Raw genomic sequence first — 12,598 nt, 5'->3', positions numbered from 1 at the left:
TACCAACTTAATTTTGATTTTGCAGCACTGGTGCTCCATAAAACCTACTAACTATTTTGCGTTGTCATGCTGCAAATCTGGAGTACGCAAAGTACTCACTTTGCGCACTAGTGCGTAAAAGTGATTCTTTGCGGCCTGCAATCAGTGCAGAAATGGTCACTTTTCAAGGTATCTGTAGGAAAAGAATATTTTCTCAATATTCTTAAAATTGAAGACATTAAAATTGTAACTTGTTTCACAAGATGGCAGTTGAGTGAGTTTTGATGATTTTGTCACATATTAGTATTTATCTACTTCATAACAGCTAATTTATAATATGCTTCTTAATTTGTTTATTTCAAATACTTTACTATTATTTCAAATAAAAAAGCAGCGTCTTAGCCGTAAGAAGCAGAGCCATGGGCCACATGAATAACACTCACGTGTATGATCACATTTTGTATGCGTGTGTGTGTGAATGTGCACGACAGATCATAAACATAAACTTACATTTTTACTTTCCTTACCCTATTACCATAGGTAAGGAAAGTATTGCTTTCCGAAAAAAAATTAAAGTACCCCAATTTCTAAATTTCTATACGTTTCAAGGTCCCCTGAGTCTAAAAAAGTGGTTTTTGGGTATTGGTCTGTATGTGTGTGTGTGTGTATGTGCGTCTGTGTACACGATATATCATCTCCCAATTAACGGAATGACTTGAAATTTGGAACTTAAGGTCCTTACAATATAAGGATCCGACACGAACAATTTCGATCAAATGCAATTCAAGATGGCGGCTAAAATGGAGAAATTGTTGTGAAAAACAGGGTTTTTCGCGATTTTCTCGAAAAAGGCTCCAACGATTTTGATTAAATTCATACCTGGAATAGTCATTAAAGAGCTCTATCAACTGCCACAAGTCCCATATCTGTAAAAATTTCAGGAGCTCCGCCCCATCTATGCAAAGTTTTATTTTAGATTCCCAATTATGGGGCTTCAGATACAATTTAAACTAAAATTTCAAGTGGAAAAGATTGAGCATAAAAATCTCTACAATTAATGTTCAGTAACATTTTCACCTAAAATTGAAAATAAGCTCGAAATTCAATAAAATGTGATTATTCAATTGCAAACTGTTGGCAACTGTTGATTCTATTAAATCATTCACTATGAAGAGATAGCAGACTTAGTGTGTCTGCAGCGCTATTGTCCTGTCACCAGCTGGCTCAGATCTTAGAATTAGTAGTCTTGAGATGCGCGGGAACACTAGCGTCAGGTGATCAATTTTCATAACGGCAAGGAAAGTTGTGTGAGTGCGCTACACCAGATTTTTTATGCATGATGACGCGTGCACTTGCACATAAACACATCCAATGTAATCATACTCTAAGTCTAGTTTCACACGCAATCGGTTCGGTTCGTTACCGAAAACGAATGAGGCTTTCATACATGTCAGGTTTTAATTCGTACGGTTCTAATTAGGCATTTTCTTCTCAAGCACAGCTGTGTTTGGATTTTCACAGTTCATGCTGGTATATTTAAATATAACAGCTGGTGCTGAATTGTAAGGTGTTATTTCTTGAACAACAACATTTTAAAGTTAATTAAAAATTGTGAATAGGTTCTTTTTGAGGATATAGCCTAATTGAATCCAGTAGATTATAAGAATTAATTATTTATATACCTGTGTACTTTTCTTCGTCATACTCGATAAGTTTGATCTCATAGATCTTTCTGAGTCTGAGCTAGTTACTTTTGGATGTTCAGAGAGATAATTTTTTTTAATTGAAAATTTTGTTCCTTGTTTTGACACAAATGGTATATAAACTTCATCTCTTCTCTCCATTGATGAAATCATGTAATATTCGTCGAAAAAAAATAGAAATTCTCCCTGAGTTTTAATTTATATCTTTAATATTTTTTTAGCAAACTATTCATTGAGAAAAAAATGATCCTGTGAACTAACAGAAATGAATTGACCATATGATTTTGACTTGGAAAATTTTGAAACAGATAATCACGATATCAGGTTAGAATAAAAACAAAAAAGACAAGCGCGTGTAATAGTATATTTCGCACCTAGGGTCGAAAATGAGACTTTTCCGGCTCGAAATCGGTTTTCAAGCCTGAGGCCGTAGGCCGAGGACTAGAAAAGATTGAGAGCCGGAAAAACATTTTTGCCCATGGTGAGAATGTTATTTTTCGCCACACAGAAAAATAAAAAATATAAATATGAGAATAATTATTGTTTATTAGGCACTTCCAAAAGCAAAACAGGAAGGTCATAGCTCTAGCAAATCTGAGGTAATCTGAATATCAGGAAATTGTCCAAGTATTTTTATTTTTATTCTGATTTGTCTAAATAACCTAAAAGATTATGTTCAATTATGTAAGAGGTTGAGTTTATACTTTTTATTCTTCCATATGACAATAAGATGATATTATTATAAATGTTTTGATTCTTGAATAATAAACACAAATAATGAAAAGTTTTTTGATCAGCTGTTTTAGCACACTTGACATTTGGCCAATCTAAATGTCAACGTCAACAATGCTTGTTGTTGACTTCTGAAGTTTAGGTTAGAAGTTCTATCATACTCTGAAAATCGAATTTGAATAGTTTATAATAAATATCTTATCTGTATTAAATTCATCCAAATAAAATGATAGTATCTTATTGCAGAATACTTATTCAATTCTAGAAGCATAAACTGATTACGTTTCATAAACCATTTTGTAAACACGTTCACATCAAATCAGAATCAGCTGACTTCAAGGTTATTTTACAGCCCTAGGGCCGTAAAACTTTTACCGTCAGAAAACAATCATTTTCGGCCTCCATATGACGCACGAAAACCAGCTCATTACATCCAAGTGGGGCGAAAAAGATTTTGTTTTTTCCTGTTTCCCTAGCAACGAATTCGAATATGTGATGAATCCTATTGGTGTCGAGGGGGCGTTCGGTGCTATGCGGTTGCTATTCGGTACCGAATTCAAACCGAATTACTTATCGGAATTTGCCGAAAACGAAACGAACCGAACCGAAAGTGTGTGAAAGTAGCCTCTCGCTAGCAACGAATTGAAACCTGGTGGAATTTATTAGAGTCAAGTGGGCGTTCAGTTCTATGCGGTTTCTATTCGGTACCGAATTCAAACCGAATTACTTATCGGAATTTGCCGAAAACAAAACTAACCGAATGAGTGTGAAACTAGCCTAAGGTGGGCAGATGCAGATAAAAAAAAGTTGGGGACAATCCCCCTGCCGTACTGAGGGAGTCAAAATTCTAAAATGTATTATGGATGAGTAACAATAAACATAAATAATTGGATAGGAATCAGCAGATTTGAGAATAAATTAAACAAATTGCAATTTGAAAGCACATATTTATCTTCATTGAAAAAAGTATACAAAATAAATTTCAATCATAAGAACTAAAAATTATAACCAGAAATCAACCTATCTCGAGAAAAAACTTTATAAAGAGGAGCTTTAATATATTTTTTTTAAAGATAAATATGTGAAGAACTTAATGGAGAAAATAAACTATTATCCAGGGCATAATAAATTAACAAAAGAATTAACTCATCTGAGATTATAATCTGTTTCTAATAATCAAGTTTTATGAATAAAAAAAGTCCGGAATTCATATCAATGAAGCTCAATAGTTTAAGCTTAGCTTAAAGTTTATAGCTTGAGCTTAGCTCACTAGTTTAAGCTTAGCTTAAAGTTTATAGCTTGAGCTTAAGCTCAATAGTTCAAAATTAATTTGCATTGGATGTTATTGTAGCTCACTTATAATAATTTTACAAATTCTCAACCAAATTACATTGAATGAAGAAAATGATTCCATATTTCAACTGTCGATTTGAAAAACAGCTTTCAACTTAAGTACAACATGAACAAATGGAATGAAGAGGAGATTCAGTGTGTATAAACTATGTATTCTGTCAATAAATCTACTTTGAAGTCGATTTGGCGAATATAGCATAAATCACAATTTGATGGAAATACATTATTAGCACCATATAATCTTATCAGCACTGAATAATGGGCATGTTAATTTTGCGAATATTTCAACACTAAAATGAATGATAGGCCTATTTCACTTAATATTGTACTTTTGGAATAAGAATAGTTATATTGCCTGGATAGATTGTACTATTACACATTAAATGGTCGTAAAAGAATGGTTAGAATCACAAGAACCCACACTTTAAAATGGATTATCAATTTAGTCAACTACAATCTCAAAGTAGCCATGAAATCATAAATATTGCAGGTTGAAAATTAAGAAGGATAGCTCAAGAAAATGGTTGTTAGATCTTCGATTTTTACCTGAATTTCAATAACGTACTGGTTCAAAAATGAACTGAATTTTCTTTGACCAATCTTGAAATTCTTTGTATGATGCTTAGTGTCGCGTTTATGAACTACGCCTAGAAACAGTTTCAAATAAGCATGCTTTGAGAAAAAATTAGAATCGTTGAACCAGATAATTGAATTTCCCTTATCATTCCCCTTATTCCCTCAATCCATCTAATGGTCTATCAAACCTGATTTTGAATTATCGATTTATAACAAAACCTTTTGAATAGTTACAAACGGTAAATCAATTTATTGTATCATAGAAAATGCTGATACATACAACTATTCACCATTGAGGATTGTGAAATTGGCCTTTTGATGCAAGACAAGTTTGTAAAGCTTGGTGCTTGATTAACTTATAATAAACTACGAATACAATATCTTTATACATAACATCTAGAAGAAGAAACACAAAAGAATGGGAATTTTACACTGCCTACAACAATAAAAAAACATTTACAATTTTCATAAGTTTACACTCGCGTACAATAAATTTTGACATTTAAACATTCTTCAAATATGAAATTTTCATATAAAGTTCAATTATTTTATAGGGTATTAATAGTATGGGTCATAAGAAAGTAGCCATGAGGTCATATAAATTGCAGGTTGAAATAAAAGAAGGACAGCTCAAGAAGATGATTATTGAATCTTCGATTTTTACCTCGATTTCAATAACGTACTGGCTCAAAAATGAACTGACTACATTTTCTTTGACCAATCTTGAATGATCTCATGATAATATTATGATCAAACTTATAATATCATGGTTACTTTCTACCCTTAATCTAATAACTCTGTTGGTTTAGATGTTATAGTTATTTATCATTAAATATCATGAAAATCAGCCTTAGAATTTACAACTTCAGTACAAAAAAGTTATATTTAGAAATGATCAATTTTCATAAATTCCTTCATCTTGAACAACTCTATGAAATGTTCTCAAATTAATTTAAAATAATATTTGAATCGAGTTGAATGTAGAACATTCTAATATCTTTTGATGCAAGAAAATTCATTCCCGATTTATTTATACAAAATGTCTTCATAGACAGGCTAGCGGGATAAGGAAAATTACTCGAATGATGAGCACAAGCTTTTTCAAGGAGTGAAAATCTAGTAAATAGATAACATTAAATTACTCACAGTAACATTAACATACCAACATAAATTATTAGAAGAAATATTTACACTTAGTTGACATTAATACGAAATTCAATTACTTATACCAAAGGAAGCTATAAAAGCGATAATATATATAAAACTCAAAAGTTTCAAATGGTTCAAAAAACGTGATTCTTCACTCTGTTATTTCAATCTTAAAAATATTGTAGACCTGCCATTTTTATTATAGTCCTCAATTTTAAGTTAAATTTGCACCACTAGTTGGATGCTATTGGAAATTGTTTATTCAAATTGTATCAAATATAGCAAACAACATCAACAGATATAAGACATACAAATAAGAGCCAACTGAGGAAACAAATTTTCTGATTGAAACCCTTCGTAATAATCAAGTGTAGCTTACAGCAAAGTTTTCAATCCATTTTTCATTTGGAGCCTAGTTTTTGTGAGAATTCACAGAGAATAGAAACACGTATTTACAAGGACTTGAAATAACATACTTTTCTACATTGGTATTATACGAATAGCCTAATCAAGTTTTTCAACTTCTCCAAAGTGATGAATAACTTATGCATGATACTATAAAACTATAACAATATGACTGGCTTTTGATACTGCAATATAGATTTATCAAGGATAATTCATCAACATTTAAAAGAAAAATCTGTTCCAATATAATATATTGCTCTAAGTAGGAGATTGAGTATGAAAATCCAAATTGCATCATGTTTAATAGAATATAACAAGAAAAATACGTAAAGGTATGATATTTAAACTCAATTGTACGGTACATCAATTTTTAAATCATTCTACAATCCTTGACAACATAACATTTTACAAGCTGTATCAAGAGTTAGTATTACCCAAAACAATAACAACATTTTCTAATTTACAAAAGCAATGAGAGATAATTTTTAACTAGTGAAGCAAAAAACATTTTTCCAAAACTTTGCGCTATCATTGTTGCATTCAAACAGGACCTCCGATATACTATATAGGAATTATATATAGGTATATAGGAAGTCCTGATTCAAAGTTTTATCTCATTTTTTCATTTCAGTTATGAAAATGCTCACTTAATTATTACAATATTTTATATTTTTTGCAATCTCATGACAACATCAAATTATCAATTAAATCTGTTACATGAAATGTGATCATTTTCATTAATTCTAATAATTTTTCATATTTTTTAGTAGGCTGCCTCTTTCTATCACAGTCTCCACTCTGCTCTGTCACATTGAAGAGCCAAATCAATTTGGCATAAATTATATCAAAAAGTGCCATAAATAAATATTTAGAGGTCACTAACGAAAATATTATCACATTCACAATACTGTATTGTATCACAAAATAAGACATTGTTAGCTTTGAAGATTATGTAGCAACAACGTCGTATCAAAGCCATAACAGGATACATTTTGATTTCTCATTTCTGGATTATTAAATTGAATTTTTGGTGAGTGCAATTTTTTTAGGCTGGTAAGACTAGCAGTTAAGAAGTAATCAGAATTTATTCTGAACACAATAAATTATTTATTTCCATTGAAAAGTTGAGGCCTAATTAGTAATGCACATTTCAAATCGGATACACATTAAAAAACATCAAACATTAAAATAACAAAGAATTATAGATTATACATTAGAACTGTACATTTTTCGTGTCATAACTTGAAATACATAGACAGTGTAAATTCCCACGATGGACGCCCTCCAAGTTACACCCAGTTTAGCCAACCTTCAATACCCATTGAATATTTTATATTACAGTAACTATATTACCCTTAGTTATAGGGTAATATAGTTACTGTATTTTTTATGAGGTACTGTATATTAAACATTTTAGCGCAAGATGGGAAACTTGGGAGCTTTAAGGTAAAAATTTGTGATATTCAAGCTCAATTTTTGCATTTCATCAGTTCTTAATACTCTAAAATTATTTTGAGAGATATCTCAATAATTAAAATGGCAGTGGAGTAGCATTTTAAACAATAATATCATAATCTCAACTATTATCCTGAGCATGCGTGTGAACCATACTCCAATCTTGCTAAATTTTCGTTGCGTTAGCACCAATCTCACAATTTCTGACTTATATTAATTATTCAACATAAAATAGTAGTAATGACATGTGAATAGTTGATAATGAAAGGAGGGAAAACATAGAAAATGACTTAATTGGCCCAGCAACAGTTCAAAACAGTCGATATCCTTAGGCCTATAGATTAACAGCAACAGTAAGAATAGTAGTTGTAACTACTGATAGCTTAAAACAATATTAGTTACAATCTTCATTTTTTTATTTGGCGTTGTTGAAAAAGAGAGCTATCTTGAGATATGTTTACACAATAATTTAAAACATGGATACAACGCAAACTAAATTATGCTTAGAGTTCAAACCAAATTCTATCCTATGTCCAGCCATAAAATACAATATTGTTCAACGGGGTGGAAAACCATCAATATAGTGCGTAGAATAGAAACACAAATTTTATTTGGTAGTTTGTGCTGATTGATATTTATGTTTAGCTACACAATATTACTATGTATGTTGATATAGGAGACTTCATACATATTTATTCACACCAATGTACAGATATCAATAATGTAAAAATCTAGTCGCCGTTATCAAACTCTATACTAGGTAGAAATAATTTGTGAAAAAATAGGTTTATCTACATTTTATCTACATCGTTGGGTCGATGTCACATCATTGGAGGAGTAACCTGATCAAACTTATGTATACTAGAGCTTGTAATATAATACACAAAGCTCAACCTCTCCATAACAGTCTTGATCCACATATTTTCGACAATATCATAAGAAAACTCCTGAATCATACAAATGTTAGGTTATATCATTGATCGTTCCAAGTCTCTTGGATCACAGCTTCAATTCATGAGAAAATAATGTTTTTGAGTCTGATATTAGAAGTGGTGGAAGTGATTTGGCTGATTTCAAGTGGCAGTTATCGCGTCAATTCTATGATAGTTGGGTTGTCACAATCAACTAGTTAACGTCCACAAAAACAATCGATTAGTTGCGCGAATTCAATGGGCGATTGGTTGTCACAATCAACTAGTTGAATATTCAAAATTGCAATTAATTACTTGATTGATTAGATTTCACGGTAGTTTGGTTGTAACAATCAACTAGTTAACTGTCAAACAATCAAGTTGTTGCGCGAAATAACTGGCCAATTGGTTGTCACAATCAACTAGTTGACTATCGAAATTAGCAATTAATTACTTCATTTGCAGATAGAATTCACTGGTAGTTTGGTTGGCACAATCAACTAGTTAACTGCCACAAATAAATTGATCAATTACTTCATTAGTTAGACTACACCAGTAGTTTGGTTGTACAATCAACAAGTTGACTGTCACAAATAACATTTAACTAGTTTCCCTACTTCACCGGTAGTTCGGTTATCACAATCAACTAGTTAACTGTCACAAATAACAATCAATTGATTCATTAGTTAGAATTCACTGGAAGTTTGTGCTGATTGATATTTATGTTTAGCTACACAATATTACTATGTATGTTAATATAGGAGACTTCATACATATTTATTCACACCAATGTACAGATATCAATAATGTAAAAATCTAGTCGCCGTTATCAAACTCTATACTAGGTAGAAATAATTTGTGAAAAAATAGGTTTATCTACATTTTATCTACATCGTTGGGTCGATGTCCCATCATTGGAGGAGTAACCTTATAAAACTTATGTATACTAGAGCTTGTAATATAATACACAAAGCTCAACCTCTCCATAACAGTCTTGATCCACATATTTTCGACAATATCATAAGAAAACTCCTGAATCATACAAATGTTAGGTTTATATCATTGATCGTTCCAAGTCTCTTGGATCACAGCTTCAATTCATGAGAAAATAATGTTTTTGAGTCTGATATTAGAAGTGGTGGAAGTGATTTGGCTGATTTCAAGTGGGCAGTTATCGCGTCAATTCTATGATAGTTGGGTTGTCACAATCAACTAGTTAACGTCCACAAAAACAATCGATTAGTTGCGCGAATTCAATGGGCGATTGGTTGTCACAATCAACTAGTTGAATATTCAAAATTGCAATTAATTACTTGATTGATTAGATTTCACCGGTAGTTTGGTTGTAACAATCAACTAGTTAACTGTCAAACAATCAAGTTGTTGCGCGAAATAACTGGCCGATTGGTTGTCACAATCAACTAGTTGACTATCGAAATTAGCAATTAATTACTTCATTTGCAGATAGAATTCACTGGTAGTTTGGTGGGCACAATCAACTAGTTAACTGCCACAAATAAATTGATCAATTACTTCATTAGTTAGACTACACCAGTAGTTTGGTTGTACAATCAACAAGTTGACTGTCACAAATAACATTTAACTAGTTTCCCTACTTCACCGGTAGTTCGGTTATCACAATCAACTAGTTAACTGTCACAAATAACAATCAATTGATTCATTAGTTAGAATTCACTGGAAGTTTGTTTGCCACAATCAACTAGTTTACTGCCACACATGACAATCAATTACTTCATTGAACTTCATTGGCAGTTTGGTTGTCACAATCAACTAATTGACTGCCACAAATGACAATCAAATACTTCATTGAACTTCACAGGTAGTATGGATGTCACAATCAACTATTTAACTGTCACATATCACAATCAATTACTTCATTAGTTAGACTTCACCCGTAGTATGATTACCACAATCAACTAGTTAACTACCACAAATGACAATCAATTACTTCATTGAACTTCACTAGTAGTTTGGTTCCACAATCAACTAGTTAACTGCCACAAATGACAATCAATTACTTCATTGAACTTCACTAGTAGTTTGGTTCCACAATCAACTAGTTAACTGCCACAAATGACAATCAATAACCTCATTGAACTTTACAAGTAGTTCCGTTATCACAATCGACTAGTTGACTACCACAAATGACAATCAATTACTTCATTAGTTGGACTTCACCGGTAGTTTGGTTGTCACAATCAACTAGTTAACTGCCACAAATCACAATCAATTACTTCATTAGTTAGATTTCACCGGTAGTTTGGTAGTTACAATCAACTAGTTAACTACCACACATCACAATCAATTACTTCATTAGTTAGACTTCACCGGTAGTTTGGTTGTCACAATCAACTAGTTAACTGCCACAAATAACAATCAATTACTTCATTGAACTCCACTGGCAGTTTGGTTGTAACAATCAACTAGTTAACTGTCACAAATGACAATCAATTACCTCATTGAACTTCACAAGTAGTTCCGTTATCACAATCAACTAGTTAACTGCCACAAATCACAATCAATTACTTCATTAGTTAGACTTCACCGGTAGTTTGGTTGTCACAATCAACACTAGTTAACTGCCACAAATAACAATCAATCACTTCATTGAACTCCACTTGCAGTTTGGTTGTAACAATCAACTAGTTAACTGTCACAAATGACAATCAATTACTTCATTAGTTAGATTTCACCGGTAGTTTGGTTGCCACAATCAACACTAGTTAACTGCCTCAAATGACAATCAATTACCTCATTGAACTTCACAAGTAGTTCCGTTATCACAATCGACTAGTTAACTGCCACAAATCACAATCAATTACTTCATTATTTAAAATTCACAGGTAGTATGGTTGTCACAATCAACACTAGTTAACTGCCACAAATAACAATCAATTACTTCATTGAACTTCACAGGTAGTATGGATGTCACAATCAACACTAGTTAACTGTAACAATCAACTAGTTGCGCGACTAGTTAGTTTGTTAACTAGTCGACTAGTTGTCGGTCGTCGTCGGCTCTAGCGACGGGCGCCTCACAGCCGCAGTAGGCATCGCGTTTGATGCAGTAGTCGAGCACCGTGCGCCAATAGGGGTCGTGCACCAGCAGGTGCGGATCACCGATGATGACCAGCAGTGCGCGTGCGCGCGTCAGCCCCACATTCAGCCGCTGCGGCGACGAGATGAAGCCCATCAGCTGCTTGACGTTGCTCTCGTCTCGGGTGGTGCGTACAGTAGATAGCAGGATCACCAACCGCTCCTGGCCTTGGAACTCCTCCACCGAGCCCACTTTCGGCATGCTCAGCTCCAGTTTGGTCAGCAGTTGCCGGATTTTGAACGCCTGAAACAGTCGAAATGAAATACCGGGTGTTTCAAAAAGAATGGCTCAATTTTAAACAATTATATTTATTATATTTATTTTTTTATCAGTACTTTTGTTCTTTGAATTATATTCAGGATAGATTTTTTTTGTATTTTTTAGTTCTTATTATTTTTTATTGTATTTCTTTTCTCAACTATAATATATTTTATCTATTGTCATTATTATTTATTAAGTTAAGTTTTGCTTGTTTTGAACTGTCCTTTAGTTCTGTTCAGTGATGCTCCTGCAATGCGAACGTGACCTTGTCATCAAGGTCTTTGCATGCAGTATTTTATTTCGTGCATTAATTATGGTGTATTTTTGTAAAACAGAGTAGCTGTGCTAGATTACATTTCATCATCCTATAATAAGAATTAATACAATTAGTATTATCAGCAAATTTCATATTTATTCAGTTAAAAAGTTGTCTTAAGTATTGTTTTATTATTCTTATTTGCTATCTTTTTTTTAGTTTTGTGCGCTGTTCTGTTGTTGTAAATTGGATGCGAAATAAAAAATCTTATCTTATCTTAAAAAAATGGTGTATACAAACCAATTTTACATTAAATTACTAACAGAAGTATCAAGTTTATGATGATGTGTTATAAGTGTTCTATGTTCCCTCTTTTTGAGGCTCGGACGACATCAAGACGGTAGTAAAATTAATCCCAGACTGTTTGCAAGATGTCTGTCTTCTCGGACTATAGCTACTGCATCAGTTATCCTGGTTTTTAGCTCCTCAATATTTATTTATTTATTTCATTGACAATTTTTTTTAAATTACCTCAGTACAGCTGATGATGCGTCGGTTAACTACGTGAAACCATGGATCTGTTTTAAAGTCTTTAATAAATTATTAGTGAAATTTGACAATATCTTTGTTTTCTTATTATGGAGAGATTTCACAACATCACCATCAATTCTACTAAATATAATATGATTGGGAGAAGACA

At 32.4% G+C, this 12,598-nt stretch overlaps 1 protein-coding gene across 1 annotated transcript; it reads right to left on the bottom strand.

The window, feature by feature from the left end:
- Window positions 1-8,960: 8,960 nt before the first annotated feature.
- Window positions 8,961-11,621, bottom strand: LOC120351491 (putative helicase MOV-10). The gene is made up of 2 exons (XM_039429138.1): window positions 10,959-11,621; window positions 8,961-10,372 (listed from the first exon to the last, which is right to left on the bottom strand). The coding sequence occupies exon 1, from the start codon at window positions 11,580-11,582 to the stop codon at window positions 11,274-11,276; it is 309 nt and encodes a 102-aa protein (XP_039285072.1). The 5' UTR covers window positions 11,583-11,621; the 3' UTR covers window positions 8,961-10,372; window positions 10,959-11,273.
- Between the last annotated feature and the right edge of the window lie 977 nt (window positions 11,622-12,598).

Source organism: Nilaparvata lugens, chromosome 5 (assembly GCF_014356525.2).
Source record: "Nilaparvata lugens isolate BPH chromosome 5, ASM1435652v1, whole genome shotgun sequence".
Classification (NCBI taxonomy): domain Eukaryota; kingdom Metazoa; phylum Arthropoda; class Insecta; order Hemiptera; family Delphacidae; genus Nilaparvata; species Nilaparvata lugens.
Note: the sequence above shows the minus strand (reverse complement) of the source record. Positions and strands in the feature narration are given on the sequence as shown.

Bases quoted from the DNA above. Each gene is read 5' to 3' on its own strand.
- LOC120351491 (XM_039429138.1), bottom strand. From the start codon at position 11,582: ATGCCGAAAGTGGGCTCGGTGGAGGAGTTCCAAGGCCAGGAGCGGTTG.